Source organism: Amblyomma americanum, chromosome 9, assembly GCF_052857255.1.
Source record: "Amblyomma americanum isolate KBUSLIRL-KWMA chromosome 9, ASM5285725v1, whole genome shotgun sequence".
Classification (NCBI taxonomy): Eukaryota; Metazoa; Arthropoda; class Arachnida; order Ixodida; family Ixodidae; genus Amblyomma; species Amblyomma americanum.
The window spans coordinates 145,300,604-145,325,505 of record NC_135505.1 but is presented as its reverse complement, the minus strand read 5'-3'; the positions used below and the strand labels follow the sequence as shown (position 1 = coordinate 145,325,505).

The following is a 24,902-nucleotide window of genomic DNA, read 5'->3' as shown; positions in this document are numbered from 1 at the left end:
AAACGAAAACAAAACAGCTGCTATTGGTGAATGCGGCAGTTGATTCTCCGTTCCGGTAGCATTTTTTTTTTTTCGCACTTATTGCTGCTTACCGCGACTTCCGCGCCTGACTGAGCTGCTCGACAGTGCCGAACGCAAGCACGTTTGTCACTTGCGTCATGTGCCGCTGTTGACGTGCTGCTCGCAGCGAGTGCGATGAGCGCCGACGACGATGAGAGGCGTACGCTAGTTCCGCTCGTGCTGGGGGGCCGGCAGGGTCCCCGAAAAACGGTCCAATTCGAACGGTCCGACCTGCCGTTGTCGGATGAAGAATTAAGGCGCTACTCCTTCTGTGATTAATGCTGGTCCACTCGATTATCCGGCGCAGCAGCGACCAGAAACGCAGAAAATGGCGTGCTTCAAGCAAGCGCTCGCCGTGCTGGTGTTCTTCATCCTCGTGTCACTGTACGTGGCGAGCATCGACGACTCGGTTCAGCCGGAGCAACTCTGGCCCGAGCAGTTTGACGATACTTCCGCCAACATCGCGCCCAACGACGAGCATCGCCACCTGATGTACTTTGTTCAGGTCGGTTGTCGCGGGCTGATCGAACGCGTGCGCTGGCGCCGGCCCAAAAGCTGCCTATTGATAACGCATTGTTAACTCTCGTATAACAGCACGTTGACTTCCTCTCAGCAATGAAAATGTTGGCCGCGCCTTCCTGCTTGCGCTGTCTGATCTGTGCGTAGTGATGGCATGCATGTAGCATTGTATAATCCCTTTGGTTAAATAACATCTTCACAAGAACAGTGACAGTGAACATACTACACCCTGTTCTTTTGAGCAGATCTTTAGCTGAATCTGGCGGAGCCAGTTGTCCATGTCAGGACTTGGTTCTCCTTTATAATGCTCACGAGCCGCCCTGGAACTCGATGTTGCTGTTGGATAAAAAAAAAAAATCTAGCTCTTAAACAAAGCGAAAATTTTTCGCTGAGTTTTTCATGGTCAAGCGCATTATTTATTAATCGTGATTGAAATTCAAGGACTCATGCGAAAAGCCTTAAATGCTGTCAGAATGGACCTGCATATATATGCTTCTGCGTTTACAGGTCAGTGACACACACCTGAGTGTTTCAGTACAAGAGCGTGCAGCACATTTCAAGGAGTTCATTTCCGAAACCATCATGAAAATCATCAAGCCACCCGTCATAGTAATGACAGGTTAGTCTCCTCATCTGAGATGGCTGTGTCATTAATGCTTAACGCCACTAATTTTATGACTTTCTATACACTGTTAAGATTTTGCAAACACACTAACTACAGGGTTTTCTCTCCACAGGTGACATTTCAGACTCCCTTGGAGCTCGATTCTTGGACTCTGGACAATTGCGCGAGGAATGGCAGCAGTACTGGAGAGCCATCTACGAAACTGGCGTCACGCGGAAGCATATCTGGCTAGACATTCGGGGGAATCACGGTATGTGGTACACTGATCTAGTGAGTTCCCAAGTGGGCCAAATGAGAGGAGGGGTTTGGCTTGCTTTTGTTGTGCTGGGCACATATTGTGACCTTGTGGCAGGAACAGCGCAGCATGAGACAAAGAAGGGACAGGCAGGACAGCGTCCCTTCTTTGTCTCATGCTGTGCTGTTCCTGCCGCATGATCACGCGCTAACAAGTCCAATTTTTCACCTTGCTAATGTACATATTGTGACTTTTGATTGCTTTGCACGTGCACCATTTCATTAAAAGCATTTGGCTCTGAATGCCATTTGACAGTGCTAAAACGCCACAGATGTGCATGACGTGCACGAATTGATCTCACATAGTGTTCACAGTGTAACCGTATTGGCCTCTGCTCATTTGGCTTGCTTGTAGTACTATGAGCACTAGCATACAGTGACAAAGACTGAGAAAAGGACACAACAGACGCTAGCATTTTGGTATCTTTGGGCCCAGGCAGGGCATGTAATGCAAAAGCAAAATATCCGGTGGTCCCTAACGTAACTGAGTGGATTCCAAGAGAGTGCAAGCATAGCAGTGGGCGTCGAGAGTCAGATGGTCAATTAGGAAGTTTACGGAGATAAGGTGGCGGCAGCTAGCACAGGAGAGGGTAATCGAAGGGCTATGGGTGAGGCCTGGGTCCTGCAGTTGACGTAATTAGGCTGATGGTGAGGATGATGATGTCCCTGTTCTTGCATGCCAGTTGATGTCCTCTTGCTCCAAACACCAACTAGCCCAGCTTTCTGCTTTGAAGATGGCATTCTGGAGGCTAACGAATTTGTTGGTAGCGTGTTAATTTGCTTTTCTTTTTGTGTTCCCTCTATCTTGCATTTTTATGTGTCTTAAGCTTCAGGCCATGAATTTCATAATTTGATGTTCTTTACATATATATATATATATATATATATATATATATATATATATATATATATATATATATATATATATATATATATATATATAGCATATACTTTTGAGGTCAAGGGTTTGGATCCCACCGGCGGCATGGTTTTTTTCTGCTGCTTTATAATTGATTTCCTTTAAGCAACAGATTAATTGAAGTATTATTCTCCCATCGTTCAACACCACAAATTAAAAAAAATAATAAAAACATTCCCCTATGCACCTTAGTTTCGGTGACTGTTGGCTTCCTTCATAAGTCTGTCAAACGAGCCCCTCATTTCCCTTTCCTTGTTTGCTAATATATATGTATATATCTGACTCTGGGGGTTATCAAAATTGTGCAAATTATTCCTAAAGGTACATTAGCCTAGGTCTTTCTTTGTGGTTTGATTAAATTAACTAATTTAATCATAATTTGTGTTGACACATGGAGTGCCAGTTCTGAACCTGCCTGCTTTTTCAATTGTCTGTTAATGCTGATATACAATGTGATTTTGCAGTTTGTCCACTCACGCCTTTTCTTTCAGATAATCTGAATCTCGCTTCTGTGGAGCATGAGCACAATTTCTACAGGTGAGGTGCAGTTATAAAACCACTGCAAATATGGCACAACTTCTGCATGCACATACAGTTGGACGTATATCACTGATTGACGCTCTACAGCACTACTGCACTGCACTACATGATGTGACAAGCGCTGTTACTGCTTGCATGTTTTGTGAAGTGAAAGTCACTGCGAAATGGAGGTGTTACTGGTCCACAGGGTGTACTCCGTACAAGGACGGCACCACATGCATTCGTATTCCTACACCTACCACGATGGTGGAGATCGCTACACTTTTATTGGCATCGACACCTGCACTGATCCCGGTGTCAAGCGGCCATTCAACTTCGTCGGCTCTCTGCCCAAGGTGAGAGAACTTTTTGTTGCATCGCGTAGGCATTGGGCCGCTAAGCAAAGATAGCACAGAGAACGGATGCGCACCCAGTACGAAGTTTTAGGAACCAGGGACAACCTTTATCCCCTCCGACGCATCATAACAGTGACGATGATAAGTACTAATGCAGTACGGCAGCATGTGGTGCCATCTAACACAGTGAATGACAATCGTACAAGAATAGAACGTTTTTCTCTCCCTGTAATAATTTCTGTAGAGCTTGTAAACACAAGCACAGCTTATTTAGTAGCATATCACTGAACTAACTGATTGCCGGCCTTGACATTCCTCAGAGTAGTCAGTATTACAGTTAACACTTTGTACTCACAATGCTATACTTTATTGGCATACATTACTGAAAAGGCTATACTGATTTAGATGACAAAGCTATAACTGGTTATGACTGCACAGCTAAACTAAACTAAGCTGTGAGACTACAACCAAGTGGTATAATTGTGCAAATTTATAGGGAAGTGCGTCACTGGTAGACTTTTGGTGCTTGACCTGTTGTGTTCAGAACATGGTGTTTGCACGTATTTTGACTAAATGAGGCGAAGGGGCGTCCATTTTTCAGTGCTGCCTGTGTGCTGTGGGATGTCAGTCAATGCAGGTTAAAGATCCCACTTAAAGATACCCAGGTTTCTTCCTTTCTTCTTTCACTCCCTCCTTTATCCTTTCCCTTACTGTGGGGCTGTTCAGGTGTCCACTGAAATGTGAGACAGATACTGCGCCATTTCTTTTCCCCAAAAAACAATTTTCATTTTCACCTGAGGGCGCTCGGCTACTGATCTGGAGTTCCCGGGTTCGGCTGCATTTTTTATGGAGGCAAAATGCCAAGGTGCCCATGTGCTGTGCAATGTCAGTGCAGATGCCCAGGTGGTGGATATTATTCCGGAGCCCTCCACTACGGCACCTCTCTCTTTCTTTCTTCTTTCACTCCCTCCTTTATTCCTTCCCATACGGTGCCGTTCAGATGTCCTTGGATAATATGAGACAGATACTGCACCATCTACTTTTCCCAAAAAGCAATCTTCATTTTCATTTTTCCAATTGGTTAGTCACTCTGTTCAGTTGTAAGCTGGTGGGATTATGATACAGATAGCCTCATGATCATGCTTATAGTAGGGGCTAGGAAGCAAACCCACTTTCATTGTGCATGACAAATTGTGTGCGGCAGATTGCATGTGACAGATTGGTGCCATTTGCATTATGCAGCTCCATCCTGATGCAATCAAAAGCACTGGCCAGAGAGAAACCAAATGAGAAAAAAAAGCATGTAGCGTCACTCCTCCTTCATTTATCATCTGTCATTCTCTGGGAAGGAAATATAGCTACAACATAGGCTTCTAATTTTTAAACTGAGATGCACCTTTACTCAGGGCCTTCCTTGAAATTAAATAATGTGGCAATTGCACTTTTCATGATGAATGCAGTTTACGAGTAGAAGAGGTGGACTGAAGACGAGAGGACTATGACATTGTCGCTGTTCTCTCTTCTTTTCTGCCTGTACTTCTTTCTGGGTGGTCCTTCAGGATGGTTTCATCAATAATAGTGACCGATATAAATGCTTCTGCTGCCTAAAATGTGTATTAGTAGTGATGATTTACTTGAGATCACTTTGCTACAAAAATTAAGGGCATCTGCTGAACACCTCTTTTCTATTGATTCCACACTCTGTGATCAGATTTTATGCTCCATTCCTCTGATATGCTGCCAGTGTCAACATCTGGAACACACTGTCTATGGTGTTCATCAAGGCAGGGTTTAAAAAAGGAAAATGCTAGACAGCTTGCAAAGTGAGTAATGAGGGGCATCATCTGTGATGCAAATAAAACACTGCCCACATCCCTTCCACGTTTCCTAATGATGACTGAGTACAAAGGACAGGCTGGGAAGTGCTGCCTGCTTCGTTACTGTGCCATAGTGCTTTGAGGCAGGATGATGATTCTGCTTGCAAATCCTTGGAAATGTCCTCACATTTTGAAACTGTTTGAAAGGTCCTCTTTGCATTGTCACACTGCTAAATGCCATGGTGAGCCTATCAAGGCTATTTAATCTCAACAAAAATTGGTGCAGCGATTTTGGTAGAAAATACATTCCAGCTTTGTTTGTAGAGTTGCAGAGTGGTGATGGTTTTTAGCAGCAATGTGCACTTGCTGCATATCGATGAAGGTGAAATGCAGAAATGCCAGTGTGCTGTGCAGTGTTGGCACACATTAATGAACAAGCACCAGGTGGTTGGAATTATTCTGGAGCCCTCCACTGTGCCGTCTCTCGTAGTTCATGTGAAGCTTGGGCATGTTAAGCCCTACATGGCATTACATACTTGACATGTTTGCAGACTGAGGTAAGCAGCCTGCAGCGGATTAAAGAGGAGACCCAGGGGAGCAACCTGACGATCTGGTTTGGCCACCACCCAACACGCAGTGTGGCCTCCGACGATCTTCAGGAACTGCTCAGGTAGGGGAATATGGAGTGTGATATGACCCTAAGGGCATAAAAAAGTGCCAACTGCCATGCATCAACCTGCTGAAAAGAAAATAGGGCTCTGTGCCTCCAACACACAGGGCTGTGTTGAGGGCACATACAGCATTACAGTGCTTTGTTTTCAAGTATGTGGGTCTGTAATGACTTGGAAAGGGTTTTAGCGCTACGAGATTGTACACAGCTAGATAACAGGACAATGCAGCCAGATAAAGCGGTTCCATCCTCCTCGAGGCTGTGTCTTTTCTGTAGGGGTAAAACCCATTTTATGCAACTTGTAGGAGCACTGACAGTTATTGCTAATAATGCAATGCTAAATCGATACTGTTGTGGTGCTTCTGTGCCTGCTCAGACCTTGTGCCTGCTCTTGTGTGTGCTCAGACCTTGTGCGTGCATGCGTGCAGGTTTGGAGGCCCCTACCTGTGTGGCCACTACCACAGTCTCCTGGGGTTCTTCCGGGGCATGTACGTGCTGCAGCCGACAGGCTTCCTTGAACTTGAGCTGGCCGATTGGAAGAGTGGGCGCATGTGAGTGTGGCTGCCTTGCTTTCTTGCATCCTCATAGGGACCCACGTGGATCTGTTGTTCTGCTTCACTTCACTTTATTTTCTCAAAGATCAGCCGTGTGGGGATGATACACAAAGCGTGAAGTTGCATACAGACTCTTTAGTGGCGTAGCACTACTAGGCGCATATTCTGATTTTGGGCATGCATATGTACGTATGCTCGAAATGCTGCCTGCACAACGGGCTTTAAGCACACACCTGGCAGGCCTTCATTGAAGTGAAGACTTGGGTGAAGGGTACACCTGGGTACACCTGGGCCTTCTACCTAAATACCTTTACCTGGAATGCATTTACCATGAAGGCCTTTACCCTGAAGACCTTTCACCTAAAGGCATTTACCCTAAAGGCCTTTGACCTAAAGGCATTTACCATAAAGACCTTCTATCTAAAGGCCTTTACCAGCTGTAACTAGTGCTACTGCATGGTATTCCGTGCTTAGCCATGCTAAGCCATTTGTTTCGCTGAGTGCTCTGTTTTGAAGAAGTGGAGAGCTGCTTTACGTGAATTCAGGCCTCTTGTAGTGCAGCATGTTTCGATGACTCCGTGCACCATGTGGGGACTGCCCCGCTTCATCCCCTTTGGTTAGCTTCTCCACAATGTCCTTTCCGGTTACGTTAACTAACAAGGGAGGGCGCCGGCGTCGCAGCGACAAGAGCAACATGCATGGCGTGACTGCTCCGTGTGCGCGGGAGACAGCTCTCTCTCTCTCTTTGGCTCAGAAACTCGTTGTGCGTGCATGTTTAGGTGTAGTGCTTTGCTCTTGAGGCGAGGTCCAGTAGGAACTTTTTCCCTCAGGCTCGTCCTGTCCGGCCTCAGAGTTTCTCCCCTGCTGTAGCGTGGGCAACTATATCGCTGCAGTTTTCGTGCAAGACTGTGTGTGGTGGTGTGTATGTGTGGGGCAAGAATAGACAAGAGAAGGCAAACTGTGCTGTGTGAAAAGATTGCCATAGGCTTGTGGCTCCGAGTGATTTTTAGGCTAAGAGCACTCAGTGGTACCTGCTCACTCATCGCTGCTCCTTAAAAGACTCTTTGTTTGCCAGAAGACACTTACTCAGGGTTTTAGAGCACATGTAAATGTGCCCATGACTCCGTTTCATTTCATCACAGCATTGCAGTGTGCACTAGAAGCTCTTATTTTTTGTCGCTTAATGTGTCAGTAGTGCACACACCTGCATTTGTGCTTCATCTTTTTTTGAAAATTAAACATTCTGACATTTGTCTGTCTGGTTGGGTTTGAAGACTTTTAATAAACTGCACAACTCCAACCAAAAATTTTTTGTGCAATTATTCGGCTCTCTGATCGTGCGCTTGCAACTAGACATTCTTCCTTCAAGCACATGGGTCTGTTGACCATGCTCAAGCAGAGCGAAGTGATGACCAGAAGTCATTGTAGCAATGGCTAGTCACATGGATGAGTCGACAACAGAACCCTCTGTGACCCTCTGCAGGGAAGATGCTTCAACTGTTAGGAGTAGTGGATTCTGAGAGTCACCTTTAAGGCTGGTGCCCCCTGTTTGTCTTGTTTTAGGTTCCGGGTGGCTGCCGTGGACCACGGTCTGTTCAGCTTCGTGGATGTGCGCTTCCGCGAGTGGCCCATCATCCTGGTGACCAACCCCAAAAGTGCCATGATGTCCATGCCCGCCGTGGAGCCCCTGCATCGCATATCTCGCTCGACGCACATTAGGTTGGCTGCATGTTCATGTACAAGTTGCTCGCCTGAGATTGTGGAAGCAAAAAATGGTAGAAGTCACTGACCAACAAGCGAAGCAAATGAAAAAGGCCAAGAAAAAATTTAATTGCAAAAACTTAAAGGTTGACAAAGAAAAAAGATGAAAAATGGAAGAAGTAAAGAAACTCTCCACCAGTAATGCAATGCAAGATTTGGCAACTGCTGTTAGTGGTCACAGGAGTGGTGCTCTCTGTGTGCACAGGGGTGAATGGTGCAAATATTAATTTTTGTCACTGTGCACAGAGGGAACCACACCCTTTTTCTTCTGGTTTACCCTTTAAGTTAAGCTGCCAACACCATAGAACTTGGAAAAGTATCCCTAACAGCAGTCACTGTAAAAATTGGTTTCACCCTACAGACATAAATGTAAAAAAAGACAACGAAGGTTAACTGTGTTGAAGGTAGCAGTGACCTCAACCATCATTTCTCATGAACGTCAATGGTTCCATTTCATGCTGTAACTTCTCGCCCATTCGTGTAGGGTCCTGGTGTTCTCGCCGGTCCCAGTGTCAGAGGTGCGGTGCAGCGTGGATGACGGTCACTGGCAGCCCCTGAAGCAAGTTGCCCATGGTCCCCTGTGGGTCGCCCCTTGGGACACCCAGCAGATTGCACCCGGCACACACACCCTCGCGTGAGAACCAACTTCAGTGTCTCTTCCCTCAGTGCACACACTAGTGGCCAGCATGTTTGTTCCATTATCAGGTGGCCTTTGTACTGACTGTTGTGTTTCTAAATGCACCTCGTAAAATGCTTCTCTTGGCTGGCGTGTTCGCTCTAAATGTTCGCTGAGAGGTGGCGTTTGGAGCTTATTTGTTTCATACCACGTTTGGGTGGATACTTGCTTGATTTAGATTGAATTAATCAGAAATCAGCTTCATTTGCAGTGACAAAGAACAAGCTTTCGCAGAGATGGTACCGGTAACCACCATCTCGCACCCACTGGAGGAACAAGTGCTTTAATATGGATGTTGCAGTGAATGCGGGTGAGAGTGGGAGCGATTATGCGTTTGGCTTGAAAATGCTTTTGTTGTGTGCGTGCAGTGGCGAAACTTGTTGGTCAGCCTGGACCTGAGGCAATGGAGAACTGAAAAAGGCTTACACGATCTCCTGATACAAAAATTGGCCGATGATTGCACTTCCCGGTAATGGCGATTTTTGAGCACGGCTGCTGCTGTATTTGAACCATAGGCAACCGTGCCCAGAAAACACAGTGCTGAACAGAGGTGGCTCGGTGCTTTGGCTTTGGCAGGTCACAGTGGTCTGCCGCCGCTAATATGCGCATTACTCTGGTGTCATCTCTTAGTGAGATGCTGCTGCTGAGCACTTCTGGCAGCCGCCTATACCCTCTTTCCCCCGGCACCCTCTTAGTTATCGCAGTAATTTCACCCTCCACTGTGGTCCGTGTTCGCTCTCTTTCATCCTCTGCTGTGCTGCTCATTTGCTCTAAGTTACACCGAGGCCGACGGTGAGGGACACTGCTTGACCCTTGAATGTACGCTTAAGAGCTGCGCTTTAAAAGCAGTCTATCTCACTGTTAAGGGGTAGATGTAAGAAGGAACTGCAATGCAGGAAAGGCATAGTGTTTTCTAGGATGGCTCGTAGGTGAAGGTACTCTCTCTCGATTATTGTTCAGGCCTTTTGGCTTTTGAATGTGCCCTTGTCTTCACCTGCTTGTGTTCCTTGAGATGGGGAGCACTTATGTCCGCTGGCTGCTTTCGAAGCTTGGTGAGCACTTGCTGTCAGCTGCTTTTCTAAGCTTGGCAGCGTGCTTGGCTTTCTTCTTCGCTTGTTTATTTGTTGCTTTCAGCTGCTTTTATTAGTTCTGGGTGGCACACCCAGCAGAATGTATTGGCAGTATAAAATGGGCATGTGGGATAGCATGCACTGAAAGAAATAGCGTGCTTCTTTGTGTACAGTCATCCACACACTTATCTAGAGCGCTTGAACGGCGCCACATGTTGTGCATTTATGACTGTCGCCGATGCCTGGCGGGCCCAATGTAGCTTTTAAAGAATGAGGAGTTAAGCGAGATCTGTGGGAGTGTGCATGCACGATTAGGTCTTGTTTCGGGCCCTACATCTCTTGGAAATTATGCAAATGTGCTTCCCGGTACGCTTTTTGAGCATTCTAGACAGGTGTGTGGACAATTGTACAAGTTCCAAATGCTATTTCAAATTGAGACTTACCATTCGCTCGCATTACATATGCTATTTCCTGGGTTTAACATACGTGGCTCTTGGGTACGCTAAAATATTGTTTCCAAAATGGTGGCGCCATTCGAAGCGCCATTCGAAGCAGTACTGCTCACTTTGGACTGGATTTGTCGTTGTTACTGCTGCATTCAGAACCATCATTGGCCATAAATTGGGCACCGGCTTTTTGCTTCATCTCACCTCTCCTATAACAAAACTTATGGTTTATAAATTTGCGTTATTGTTTATTCAGAATGACAGTTCTACCGTTCTAGGCCTAAAGAGGAGCGTCAATTTGTTGACAAAAATGATTCCCATTCTAACAACCATATGGTGCGCCGCAGAACCTTTTGTTGGGTCTCCGTTCGCATGCACTGAACTAAATGTGACAAATGATGTAACGTCCCGCAAAATGCCTGCATTTAGCGTACGCGAGCGTACATTAGCTTATGATACGTAGACAACGTCAATTTATACTCTTTTTTTTCTAACCATATCTGTGTAAGCCGCGAGCAGACAACACGCAAAAGTCGAGGAGTGGAGGAACACCCGTTTAATGCACTGCACTCTCCTGATTTGCTGAAGGTCTCTACTTTCCACAGTGCTGCAAAGAAGTTATGAGATGGAGCATAGTTCCATTCAGCATCATAAATGGGTGAATTCCAACACCGTGCAGGGTGCAGGCCATGGATCCAGACGGCCTGTGGTCAGAGGCCCACGTGGTGACCTTCTCCGTGGACGGCACCATCCCCTCGCATGACCTGGCCATGCGCATCCTGCTGCAGGGGGGCATCAGGGCGGTAGGGACCCTCTCCCTCAGCTCACTCAGGGCCCGTTCACACTTGTCCAAAAATCCGGCGAGCGAAGCGGATTCGGCCGCTTTTGACGCCGAGCGAGGCGGAAAGCGGCGCGGCAAGGGCGATCGGGCTGGACCCAAATTTTCCGCATTCGCCGCCGCGGCGAAAAAGGACGCAGGGCCCCTCGCCTCGGAGTGAATTCGTCGTTGTTGCGGCCTTGTTCAGCGCGTTCACTGGCCATAAATCGGACACCGGTACATCGCTTGTCTCACCTCACCTATAAACAACAGTATAAGTGATAAATTTGCTTTATTTTTTATTTTGAGTGACGATTCTGCCGCTACTAGGCCTACGAGGAGTGCCAGTTTTGTTGACAGTACTAGTTCCCGTCCTGACAAGCAGATGGCGCCACTAGGCTGGGCGTTTCGTTGCGAGTCTGTTTGCATACGCTGAACTAAAAATGGGAATGTGCTTGTGTTTACGTACGCAAGTGTGCATACGGTTATGGTACACAGACAGCATTAATTTATGCTCTTTTCTAACCATATCTGTGTACGCCGCGAGCGGTCACGTGTTGGCCGGGAAGTGTGTGGAAAAGCGAGAAGCAGCAGCGGCGGTTCCGCCTTGCCCGGGCATCAACAGATGAGAACAGGTCCTAGTTTTCCCGGCGAGCGAATCCGCTTCGCTCGCCGGATTTTTGGACAAGTGTGAACGCACCCTTAGAGCAACCTTGCTGAAGTTATTGCTGAAAAGTTTGGCCTAGTTACGTTCGGTGTCGGCGATGGTCACAACCCATTATAGCCTTGTGTGTAAATGATTTAAAAACAAATTAAGTGAACAGTATGCCTCTGTTAGGCACATGCAGCTACAATTCTTATGATTTCGAAGCATTCGATATTGCCAACTAATTTATTATGGATTGCAGAATTATTCTATTACTTGGAAGGTGCTTTATAAATTTATATAGAGCGTGAGCTGCCTGTTGTTTTATTTCTATGTTGGTTTTGTCTGGTGGGTGTGCTAAATGATGTTTTTTCTGCTTATGTTGTTCGCTTGCATTTTTGCAGTTGTGCCAGTATGCTTGTTTTATTACTGCTTTGCTTGATGTAATCTCACTGATGGCAGCAGCAGTGGTGTTATAAACTACAAGTTCCATCTTGCCGTGTAGCCACCCAGTAATGGCCTCCGAGGGCCAGGAGCACAGGCAAAAAATAATTTTTATTGTCACCAACAAGAGCATTGCAACAGAAGCTGGGCAGTCGAAGCCTTTAGTTGGCTTGTATGACTGTGCCTTAGGTACACATGGTGATCGAAATGCACACAGGGATTTGGGAGCATATGAGCAAGAGAAAAAAATAGTAAATGGAAGAATAATAATAATATAATTAACTGGTGTCAGCTGAAGGCACTTTTCTTCCACCTTTGCCTGAAAACATTGTATGTGTGCGGTACAGCTCAAAATGACCATTTGCAGCTGCGGGTGCTGTTCATCCTGATCGTGCTGGCGTGCGTGCTGCCCATGTGCTGGATTAGGGCAGTCCAGACGTCAACATGGTGTAAGTGTCCTTGCTTCCGGCTGGGGATGTTTGTTTGGCACTGTCGCCAGCTGGAATTTTTTGTACACGTTTCTGATTGCCCATAATCAGAACAGTTCCTGGAGACATGTCATAAAGTGCAATAGAAGTGCAGGAGTGTAGCAGTAGGGAAGCGTTAAGACAGACAAGTAGGCTGGCTGCTAATTAATTAGGTATAAGAATGCATATCTGAGAGTGCACAACAAAATAAGGGCATGCGTGAGAAGAAAACCAATAGGCTGGGACACTGTACTCTGACAGGTCCAATGTTGTGTAGAGAAAGCAAGTGTGACAGACAAGCTAGGCAAACTTAGCAGCCACTTTGTGTGTGCACTAGGCCCTTTTACGGTTACAATTGTGACAACTGTTACACTATATAACATGTGACTGTTATATAGTGTCACATGTGACTGTTATACTGTCACATGTTATAGTACTGTTATAATGTTACACTGTTATAACATGTGACAGTTATAAGTGCTACATCAACCACAGCAAGCATTAGGTGCAGTGTTAAGCTTATGCATAGCATAATGGGGCTACCGGAAGCTGCGTGGCACCAGAACTCACATGTGTGACACTTATGTTGCATCAACCACGGCATGCACTAAGTGCAGTGTCTAGCTTATGCATAATGTAATAGGGTACTAGAAGCTGCATGGCACCAGAAATGTCTTGTGTGACGCTTATAGGTGTTACATCAACCATAGCACCGGCTGTACACTGTATCTAGCTTGCACACAATGTAGCGGGGTTACCAGAAGCCGTGTGGTGCCTGGAGATGAGGCTTGCTGCTGTAACGAAGTGTCTTGCAGTGGGTCCCCCTGATCTGAGTGCGGACCGGCTGTGCTGCGGCTGCCTGAAGAGGCGCCTCCACCTGCTAGTCTCGGTGGACGTGCTGTTCTGGCCCCTGGTCTCCATACCCTTCTACCTGGCCATAGGTGCGGCCTGATCACTTTACTAGCATTCAGTTTTAACATTGCACAACATGTTGATGCACATAAAGCAGTTCTCATTTCAGAATTGGACTGCCTAATGTTAAAGATAATATGCTTTATTTTGTGCATTTGAAAGCTTCATGTATACTGAAACTATCAGGAACGTTTTAATGCGTGTTTGTTCACCTGGTGTTTGTTGCAATAGCTGTAAGTGTAGGGCACTACTCTTACTTGTTCGAACTGTACAAGAGTTGCCGTAGAAGCAGTTGTACGAAGGCAAGATAAGTGATGGTCCTTAAAGGTATAGGACTGGATTCCAAGAGAAGGCTACCTTAGCAGGGAGTGGCAGAAAGTTAGGTGGGTGTTTGAGATTAAGAAGTTTGCGGGGATGGGGTGGCCGCAGCTGGCACAGGATACCCTGCAGTGGCCACATTCAGGCTGCTGATGATGGTAATGAATCTCTCATTCCTTGATTTCTCCATGCTTCAAAGATGGGGGAGAATTCGACTCTAGAAGTGCAGAGTTAAAAGTTGATTGAATTACTTGCAAAGTTACGGCTGTCCCTTGAGCCATCTTTGCATTTTTGGCATCGTCAAGACGGGTTTTAAAGGGACACTGAGGAGAACTCTATCAATTTTTTATTCTTAGCAAAATCTGATAGTTCGGCATTTCATGGCTTCGTTGCAGCTTGTCCGGGCGCGAAAGATGCATTTATTTCAAAGAAATTTGGATTCGAAGATGAAAAAGTTTTTCCCGCCTCTCTGATTCAAACTCAGGGAACTCTTATGACGCCACGCCAACTCTTATGACGTCTCAGAACGGAGTGACGTGACACGTGACGTAAACGCAGACTCCGTGATTTCTGACAGCTAGCGGTTCGGTGCGCAACCTTCCTTTGCCAGCCTAAGAGATTCGCGACATCCATTAAGTAAGGAGAACTCCTCCAAGGTGGCGCCTCTTGTCCTAAGAAGTCATCACGCTTGTACTTGCGAGATTGGCCTGTGGCGGCGATATCTGTATTTTGGTTCTTGCTATTTTCTACATTACAAGAGCTTTGTTTTCAGTAAGAGTGGCGTTTCTGTGATCAGGAGCTGCTATTCTATCGATACAAGCCAACTTCGATTTCTCCTCAGTGTCCCTTTAAGTGCACAAGTATCTCTTTAAACAGCAAGTAATTTATGGTGTGGAACCACGGTTATTTGTGGTACAATTACTTGGGCCATTATCCATATCTACTGGAAAAAAAAACCTATCCATATTGTTATGGATTTACCCACACAGTGTAGTAGAGGCGTGTCTTGTGAGAGCAGTGGTCACTGCATTCTTATTTATTTACGTAATATTGTAGGTCACCCACTGCATTAAGAAACTGTTGGTAACAGTGCTTAGTTCATACGAGTTAACCGCATGCACCCAATTCTGATAATGTGTGCCTTCCTACTAATTTGAAGAGCACAGATTGGTGCAGAGTTTTTGAAAGAATACTTATTGAGTTGAGAAGAATTTGCCTCTCAGCAGAAACTTCAGAGGTGAGCTTCGAATTCTTAGCTCGGGCCATGCAAGTGTCACTTGTGAGCAATTTCTTGCCTTTTGGGAAAGCATCACTTTATTTCTGCTGACTTCCAAAAAGGTCTCGAAAGTTTTGACAAAAGAGTAGACATCGTGTAGTACACTTTTTGATAGTAACTGTTTCCAAATAACAACATATGAGCTGCAGAAAAACTGCACAGAGATGAGGTGGTAAGCAGTGATGGGCACTAGAACAGACTATTGGCCAGATGCTGAATGATACTAGTTGGCTCAACTAGAGTCACTAAATAAAGACTTAGAGTACCGTCACTGCAGTACGGCGGTAAGCAGGGGCGGCCATTTTGTTGTTTATCATTGTTGCCAGATTGCCGCTTCGGCGACCTCGCCACTAACTTTGGCCCGGCCATTTTGTAAACAACGCTGTTAGCCACCCTGCGCTGCGGCGGGGATCGTAGCCGTACGGCATGGAGCCGCTCAGATGCAAACGGTACAGCTGTTGCCTTCAGTTTATGCTTTCGTCGTGCGGAGCTGAAATGCTGCGAGGCGCGGAATCCCTGGTCACTGAGTCGGTCACCGGCAGCACTCGCAGCGTCGCAGCACTAGGACTACCACAGTTGCCCGACTGAAAACGCATAAGCCACAAAATGGCAGCCCCCACGAACCGTCCAAGTGTAAACAAATATCACGTGATGCAAACTGACCAATGATCGTGGCGGCGGCACAGAACAATAGGAGAAAAGAGTGCCGGTACTCTAAGTCTTTATTTAGTGACTCTAGGCTCAACTACACACCCATTTGTGCAACCATTGCTTTGTAGATGTCGGATCCACTGGTGGCTTCTCTTTGCTTTCCTGTTTTAAGAGTAAGCTACTGCTCATACTCCACTGTTGTCGTTTGTAGCGTGTTCCTGCTTGTCCCAAGCTGTGGTACTATTGTTTTGCTTTTTGCATGAGGGGGTTGGGTCTGGGATTTTTGTACATAGCCAGAGTGTGTTCGCTTATTACTTGCTTGTGATATTACCACTTTTTTATTGTTGCCATTTACCCAGGACCCTGGTTTGTGGGCGAGATGGTGGAAGGCCATCTTGGTGCCTGCTTTGTTTGGGGCATCTTAGTCTACGGCACATTCCTCCCTGGCGGACTCTCCTACTTCTACGGCATGGTCTTTGTGAGTGCAGTCTTTCATCTCTCTCTCCTCTCAAGGTGCTCAATTTGAAGACACAATACAACACAAGCAAAGGAAGGACAAGCGCTTATTCCACGATGTATTTTCTGTGCCTTTAATTGTTTTGTACTTACATGCACTTTCATGAATGAGAATTTGCCTAAATTCAATAAACGTGCGTGAAAACAGACCCGCATGAACGACGGCAACGATGAAGACAGAGAATTCTCTGTCTGTGTCTTCGTGCCGCAGTTGGAAGTTGATAAAGACGACAGTGTGCTGTGCACAGGCTGAGAGTGCGTTGCAGTTTTATACACGATGCGTGATCAACTGCGGCGATAGCCTAGTGCTCTTGTGCACTGGCCAACGAAGCTGATTTGTTTGCACTGCCACGGGTTCGAATTCCAGTCGAGGCAATATTTGATTTATTTTTATTTATTTATTTCACTTGGCACAAACCCCGCAATCATCGCAAGATCTTGCTTGGGGCTTACCCATCGGAATAATGCTTTCGCACCAATAGGTAACAGTAAGAGGTGAAAAATGGTTCCATGTCATCTGTAAAGTTGAAGGCTTTGGGGGGCAATAGCATGCTACATATGACATGTCTCGACTGCCTCTTCAAGTTTAGTGATCCCAAGGGGTCACACCGCTTTGCAACAAAATTCCGGTTAGTAAGTAGGGCTTGTGTGAAGCCTTGCAACTAACTCTTTGTACCTTCTTGTATGACACCTGAAGTGACAGATTTGTTCCAGTGAGCCTAATTCAATTCATGTCGAACAGCCTGCCATGGTGACTTCGTGGCTGTGGCGTTCAGCCGCTGATCCCAGGGTCACAGGATCGAATCCTGGCCACAGCAGTGGCCGTATTTCTATGGAGGGGAACTGCAGGAAAACTCATGTGCTGTACAATGCCCGTGCGCATTAAAGAGCCCCAGTTGGTTGAAATTAATTTAGACCTTACAGTGTCTCTCTTGACCCACGAGCAGTCTTTTGAAAAACCTCATATACCATTAAGTAGGGTGGAGAGCTGGGCAGGTCTACCGTCTTCAGGCAGGTCTAACAAACGTTGGTGGTGGTGTCTTGCAGATTGTGATGTGCTACGTGCCAATGGTGTGCTGCCTGGGCTGCACGCTGTGGCGACGACGCGAAGCACTGCGCGCGGGCGCGGCCAATCCTGCCGTGACCGCACTGCCGCTGGCGATAGTGCTCCTCCTCCAGTGCCTCTGGGCGGCCATCTTTGTCCTGGCCTATGGCTACCTGGCGCTGGTGATGGGCTTCCTGCTTGTGGGCACGCCTGTCATCTCGGTCGTCTGCTGGCAGCGGGCGCGCACGCTGCCCTACCACCGTCTCGAGAAGTTCGAACGGTTCATGGGTGGCGCTGCAGCCAACGATGGCTCGCGTCCGGCCAACAGCAAGGCTGGCTCCAGCTGACGGGCGCCGTCCGCTCCTTCCGTTCCATCGCCTTAGCTTCCCTTAGAGTCTCCCCTAGTCGCGAAACCACCGAGGAGTCCTTTCCTAATTAGAGCGCGGTCTCGCATTTTGGAGCGTCTTTCCGCGCTGTATTTTTGTTCAGTGTAAAAATGAATGAGTTAACGTTGTGCGGGGCTTCAGTTGTGGCTTACTGAAGGGAAGGGAATGCTGGGAAAAAAGCCATGTTACACACTGGGCTTTTGCAGTGGCTAGATTGAAGAGTTGCGGCTTATTCCCCTTGCGTTGCCAGTCGGGCATATACCCGATAACTTACTGAAAGGGGAACACTGCCCTGAGATACCCAACTTGCCCCGCACGATTTCAGGGAATAAACACGGCAGAATGGAAGGAAGTGGAGTTCGACTTCAGCTAACGTCTTGAGCACAATCAGACTTGGCTGCAACAGGATTATGGGAATTTTGTTGCATGTTAGGCATGTTTTCATCTAGAGTTGGGTGCATATCGTGAAGTTAATGCACACCATATAAGCCTTTGTAATGCATTGCAGAAAGTTTGGGCACAATAACTATTTGGCTCATGACTTGGCATGGATGATTTCATGTAACTTAAGTGATTAGCCATGGTCAGGGAAACGTTAAATCTGAATGCTCCGTTTGGTGCACGATTGAAAACGCACTAGTTGTGAATGACTTGCTGATATGCACGTGCATGTTTTATTGAACAATGTGTGACTGCATAGGTGTGGTACATTACGAAATGGTTTCAACAGCAAGTTGAAAAGAAATGCACGCAGTGCAGTATTTGTAATGCATTATAATGATTGGCTATTGTGCACATTTTCCAGAGCCACAAACTTTTGCATTTGTGTGATGTCACAAGTGTTGACAAGTGCACCAGAGTAATTATTGGAGAGCCTGTTACGTAATGTTAATGTTTGAAGCACCATAATAGTTCTATTTTTTTGAGAGACCACTGACGTTTTACCAAAGAGAGTGACCACTTAGGTTCTTAGGTCGAGAAATTTTATGAGGAGGTTTGATGTACTCGACTGTTTTAGGCGTTGTAGTATTTTGTAAGTAGACAATTTAGCTGTCTGTATCCAATTTTGATGTACGAACCAACTCTTTTGTGCAGTATTTGATGATCCTAAATACCTGTGCGGTATTTGATGCATAAAAAAACATGTTGCATTTAAAAAACCTGTCGGCCCTTCACTTCAATGGTCTGCTTAAGTGCTGCCAAGAGACCCCTCGAGCTTCTAGAGAAGGTGCGATAGAGTTGCACATTAGTGCATCGTACCTACCATACATCTATTTCCATTCCCTGGCACTGCTATTGCTTGTTCAACAGTGCTATACTACTCATCTGGGACTCCAATCAAGAAATTCTTAGATAGCACACTTTTCGGCGCTGCTCACATATGAAACTGCCGACATGTAGCTTACTTCCAATGTTTACCACAGTTGGTTGCAACCCTTGCGTGGCACTGAAAAGCAACATCCCTGCTAAGCAGTGCACATCATTGCACATTGATCACCATGTAGCATGTACAGTACTCACGGATTGAAATAGGACATTCGGAGCGCGTGGCCGTCGCTTCATGGAGCGCCGCCCGTAGACGCTCATGGAACCAAGGTGGTGCATTGTGGTATGGCGTGAGAGGGAGAACATCTACAAAGCAGAATTGTTCCTTCCAGTAGCCAATCAGCCGGCCTGTGGTTTACCACATGCCTGCGTGGCACTGCAAGGCTAGCGCTCCGAATGTCCTATTTCAATCCGTGAGTACTGTACATGTGACTGGTTTTGTGTTTTTTCTTGGTCTCAACTGCCGAATGATGGTTGCGACGTCAAGGTTCAGTATAAATGACATGAGTGGTGAAAAACTGCTGCGTAATAACTGGTTCTTTATTGTCATTCCACTCTGCAGGCAGCTTGCCTTAGTTGCTGTAGTTAATTCAAACAATGAGGCAGCAGCTATATAGTAGTTGTTTTAGGTGTCACCCGACTTATGTCATCAATGCTATTCACCACCTTTTTATAGGTGGTATTCGAGGCCTGTATTGGGGGCATAGAATACCATAGTAATCTGCGATGCACTGATGACATTGCCTTGCTAAACCACTCGGGAGATGAACTGCAAAGCATTATAAATGGGTTAGATAGACAGAGCAGTATTGTCGGTGTAAAAATTAATATGGAGAATTGATCTAAAGTTATGTGAAACAGTCTTGGAAGGGAACAGGAGTTTACAGTTGGTAGCAAGGTGCTGGCGGTGACCGCAGATCCGGGTCATGAGAGAGAAAGAACTATAATAAGATTGGGGTGGAGCGCATTTGGCAGGTTCTCTCAGATCATGGATGGCGGTTCACCAATATCCCTCACAAGAAAAGTATTGTAATGACTGTATCCTGCTGGTACTCGCCTGTGGGGTAAAAACGTGGAGGATAACGAAAATGGTTCTACTGAAATTGAGGACCATGCAACGAGCTATGGAAAGAAAAATGATAGGTGTAATGTTGAAGTGGGTCAGGGAACAAGCTTGGGTTAATGACATCCTAGTTGAAATCAAGAGGAACAAATGGGCTTGGGCAGGGCATGTAATGCTGGCCATCCACAGTGACACCTGGTGGTATTTTCAATTCAATATGGAGGCACTGGTGCTGTGTCGCACCTACTATTGGACAAGGCATTACTTTTTCCATCAAGCAGCAACTGCTATGCCTGCCAAGCCTCATTAATTGAAGCATCATTCTTTGTTCCATTACTGGGGCCTCAGTCACTATCATTACTGTTTGAGTTTGCTTGCTACATAGCCGGTGATGAGCTGTTTGAGCATCTTCCCTGGAGAACTTCCATGTAAATTTGGTGTTCACTAATGCTGTTAGCATGTTACGATGTTGAGGCTTTTTACTGCCACAGCAAATGTGTCTGTGGTAGTGAATATTTATAGCAGAGCCTCCCTTTTTGTAAACGGGTCTGTAATAATGGACAATGAATGACAGGAGCCTTACACTCTGGGCATTGCAGAGGGACATTAGATTAGAAGCAACTTTCATGGTTGCTGAGTGGCGGCAAGGGCACTGTGAGTGCTTCATTATATCTGTGATGCAGTTTGTCATGTTTGCACATACATAGACGGTATTGCGCTGATGCCTTGAGATGCCCTTGGAGGGGAGGGTCATTCCAAAAGCATACTGCATTTGTTAAGTTGAATGGACTAAGGTCACCATGGTTTCGTATGTGAAGCTATATTGATGATCTCCCTCACTTGGGGCACCTGGAGGATGAGGTATGAAATTGAAAAACGAGTGTCCTTTGAGTGCATGTTGATGTACCAATTGTCAGTGCATTATGAGCAGTAAATTACTGTGTTTACTCGAATGACTTGTAATTACAACTGAATCTCGTGCAGAGGTGGTTGGGAACAATGTATTTATTAGCAGATTAGTTGAGTCATATAGGTTGATGCCGAAATTTCAAGAACCGAAAAAATAATAGTTGGAATGTTGTATAAATTGATCAATGGAAACTCTAAGCCACAAACATTCAACTAATTAGTTGTGCACAGTGCTCTACATATTGGAACAGCTGTGACACAGTGAGAATCCTTTATAGGTGCATGGAAACCTTGGCATTAGTACTGCACACACAAAGGCATTCTCGCTGCTTTCCTTGGTATCGAACTCGCCTGCTGCCACGCATCCTTACAATGCCTCCATGCATAAGATGACAGCTTGCATAAATGCTGCCGAGAACAATCGCCCACCTTCAGGATGCACGACTCCCTGCACTGCTGAGCGACTGGGAGAAGTTTAGTTTTTTTTTACGGTGAGGCCTCAAAAGCGCATGGTCAATCCAGGAACTCTGCTTAACTTCGTATTGGCCATATCTGATATTTTACGCCGCTCCCTTGAAAAAGAAGGGACGCGTGAAACTTTTGTGCAGTAATGGTAGCAGCAACTTCTGTACTTTATCAAGGCTCAAATGTGGCTGAGTTCGTGTGAAGACAAGGCATAGGAATGCCAATATGAGGTACTTTTGTTCCTAAAATTTGCCAAACTTTCACCATCCTGCGGCCTTGTTCCTCACATTACATTTGTGTGCCTTTAATTTCCTCTTTCACGTTACAATCTGGTAAATGCGGTATATAAATGTTTTAAAATGCAACACGGTCCATATAACGTATTGCTGTATCCGTGCAGAGTTCAACATTTTTTTTAATCAGTGCTCGGTTCACACTAGAGTTGCAAAAACATTTGCAAACCCTCCCTCCCTCGCACTTTCCGCCATGAAGGTAGCATTGGCTGCTTTGTTTTTTCTCCTGGTGTGAGTGCACTTGATGTAACTCCTCACCTTAACCTCTCCCCTTCGAGAAGATAGCGTCTGATGACAAGAAGCTGACCAAGTTGATTTGGGTTTATGATGAAAACAGCTTAAAAGGAGCAATGGACGAGGCAATGAAAATGATCTGACAAGTGCAAGCAGTGAGAACAAAATGACAGGTGTCCCATCATTTTCTTTGCCTTGCCCACATAATTGTCCAGGAATGAACATTTTAAATTGTGCTCTTATTTTTTCATAAAATTTGCTGCAAGGTGGCGCTGCTTAACTGGAAGCTGTATTCTACCTTTGGGAGAAAGGAATTGTGCTGTTCGTTGTCCCTCTGCAGTGTGCTTTCACGGTGTAGTGTCTGATAAACACTACTTATTCGGGTAGCACTTACCTCTCATACACTGTCACTCTGATCACCTCCGAGTGATCATGTCGTACATGAATGCTCATGTGTCTTAACTCTTAAAGTTGCTGTTTGCAACAAGTTTTTCCTAGCATGTGTGGTGCGATCTCATAACAAATTCCAATATATGGTTCACATCTCGTTTGGGCTTCTCGCTGTAGTCTGTCCTGATAATTTCCCTAACAACGTCCGTGGAAAATTCCCGACAAACATTTGGGGAAAGATTTTACTCAAAGCATTACTCTATAGCTGGAGGGGAGAGGTGGTCCACCACCTCCCCTCAGTTGATGCTTTTTAATTCTGCCTATGTGCTGTTATGCTCGCCCGAACATTTGTGAACATCGTATTTACGCACTAAGTGAACTGTGTTTTGTATACCTGGTGTCTTGGAGCTTGCACTGGGATTATTTAAAAGAGAGCCTATGCAACTCTTTTGTTGTGACTTTTATTCTGTGACATACTGTGAAGTTTTTATTCACAATGTGCATTGCCATGTGACCTTGTTGCATTGCAGCTTTTGCCTGCATCCATCTGTGATGCTAGTCACCGACGAAGTAGCAGTATTGAATTAACTATCGATTAACTATTGCATGGTGCCTCGCCTCGTGTCCAATAATAAATGTTTCTGGTTGTCTACGGCTCTGGCCCTTTCTCTTATTTCACTGACCCCATCTTTTATCAATGCCCGAAATACTGCTTTGTGCAACACGCAACTTTCTATTCTTGCAATAATGTCACTCCAACTGCAATAAGACCTCCAGTTCATATTTGGCATTGGATGTTTCACTGTCTTCAAGATTTCTGCATACTCTGTGGTAGTATTAGTGTGTTTATTCACAAAGGATTGTAATAAGAGAGTAATTCGTAAACATCGATCCAAGCATGGCCATGCAACTACAAAGGAAAGCTTTACAGCTTTCATAAAAACTTAGAAAAAAAATGGCTGCGGCATAGCTCAGCTAACCCTGGTTATGCAAGCTTTCGCTTGCATAACCACTTGGTTCATTGCGCATTCGGCACTGCGAGAACTCACTTCCAGCCACTCTCCATTCTCCGTCGTGGTTGCTTCCAAGACTCGTTGATGTCTTCTTTTGGCATCTTTCGCTCACCATTGAGCCAGGCGAAGCTCTTGCTCCTCATCCGTTTCAGCTGCCCGTTCAGCAGCACGTTTACGGTCCTTATTGATTGCTAAATCCCTCGCACAGTTGGCAGTGTCGACCGGCTTATCAGAATTCGCCTGACGTCGGAGAGTACCTGCTCTCGAGGACGTCGGCTCCGGTTGAGTTGCTTCATCCATAGTGAGGCACTGGATAGGCAGCGCACAGCGGTCCGTGCAGCGGCCGCAGCGACGGCGGAATGTGCGGCTGCAGCTGCTGTGAGTCACGTGGTGCGTCGCGTGGTTACTTACGCAGCTCCATTCCCCTTGTTCAAGGTCATTCATGCAGACACAGCGAAATCGGTGCCGCTAGGCTGTAAAATTCGCTTTAAAATTCATCCTGGTCCTGGATTCGAACCTGAAACCTACGCCTGTCCAGGGCAGTCACTTTACAAACTATTGGTGAATTCCAATCGCAGGCCCGGAGCAGTCTGCACGCTCTGCGATAAAGCGCCTGAATCCGGCGGAGAGCGCGTGACCTGAAATTGCGATTGGAGTACACTTGCTCTGGCCAGAGCATGTAGGTGGCGCTCGCAAACTGCTGGAGGAAGTACCCGTCATTCCTTGCGCTTGCCCGCGCTTTTCGTGCGATTCACTTCCGAGTCCATAGCGGCGGGCGAAGCTGATCGTCTGCTACGGAGCGCAGAGAGGAGCCGGCGTGGCAGATGCGACAAGCCACCGGAAATGGAGGGCACCGCTAGCGCCACTGAAAAAGAACATCACGCAAGCTTCCGGTCGACTCCGCCGATGTCGGTGGAGCAGCCCCGACTGCTGCGCGGGGCAATCTCGGCTCGGCAACCGCTCTCTGTCTACGATTGGAAGGCGCAATCCGTGGCTCGGATCTGCGTTAGGAATACAGTTGCTCTGAAAAAAGCAGAAAACGTTGCTCCCGAAGTGCTCCAACTCTGCGTTTGGAAGTCACCATAAGCCAACCAGGACAGCTAGCAAGTGGTATGGTGAGAATGCATTCACCAACTAGAAGAATTTACCCCTCCTTGGGGGATACCCCAAAACAATGGACCAATACCATTCCAACTCTGAGTTGAGCAATTTGCTTACGCTCTACAACTATCTCTGTTGGCCATCTACGTTGGCTGAGTCGGCAGCTGCTCCAGACAGGCAGTGGTCTTAGGCTCAAACGTTAGGGCAGGAGAAATTTTTCCATTACTATGAAGTTTCTCTGAAGGCTGAATAGTTTTCCTCCGTAGCCGCATGGCTGCTCTTGGGTGGATGCTAATCAGTAATTACTGCCTTATCACAAATTTACTCCGCCTTAGGGAATTCCA

At 46.3% G+C, this 24,902-nt stretch overlaps 1 protein-coding gene across 2 annotated transcripts; it reads left to right on the top strand.

Annotated features, from left to right (window-relative positions):
- Nucleotides 1-23,097, top strand: LOC144104742 (transmembrane protein 62-like). Of its 2 annotated transcripts, XR_013308627.1 has the most exons (15): nucleotides 1-565; nucleotides 1,087-1,198; nucleotides 1,317-1,454; nucleotides 2,909-2,954; nucleotides 3,145-3,292; nucleotides 5,661-5,779; nucleotides 6,208-6,330; nucleotides 7,897-8,052; nucleotides 8,579-8,728; nucleotides 10,966-11,089; nucleotides 12,561-12,642; nucleotides 13,476-13,601; nucleotides 16,177-16,295; nucleotides 17,381-19,380; nucleotides 19,479-23,097. XR_013308627.1 is itself a non-coding variant. In XM_077637911.1 (14 exons), the coding sequence occupies exons 1-14, from the start codon at nucleotides 389-391 to the stop codon at nucleotides 17,723-17,725; spliced, it is 1,965 nt and encodes a 654-aa protein (XP_077494037.1). In that variant the 5' UTR covers nucleotides 1-388; the 3' UTR covers nucleotides 17,726-23,097. The 2 variants fall into 2 exon arrangements, 1 of the variants encoding a protein (XP_077494037.1); XM_077637911.1 differs by having other exon boundaries at nucleotides 17,381-23,097.
- Nucleotides 23,098-24,902: the final 1,805 nt, after the last annotated feature.

Excerpts from the sequence above, each read along its gene's own strand:
- LOC144104742 (XM_077637911.1), top strand. The coding sequence starts at position 389 with ATGGCGTGCTTCAAGCAAGCGCTCGCCGTGCTGGTGTTCTTCATCCTC. Across the intron at positions 1,455-2,908 it reads AGACATTCGGGGGAATCACG|ATAATCTGAATCTCGCTTCT; the intron begins GTATGTGGTACA and ends CTTTTCTTTCAG. Across the intron at positions 13,602-16,176 it reads ACCCTTCTACCTGGCCATAG|GACCCTGGTTTGTGGGCGAG; the intron begins GTGCGGCCTGAT and ends CCATTTACCCAG.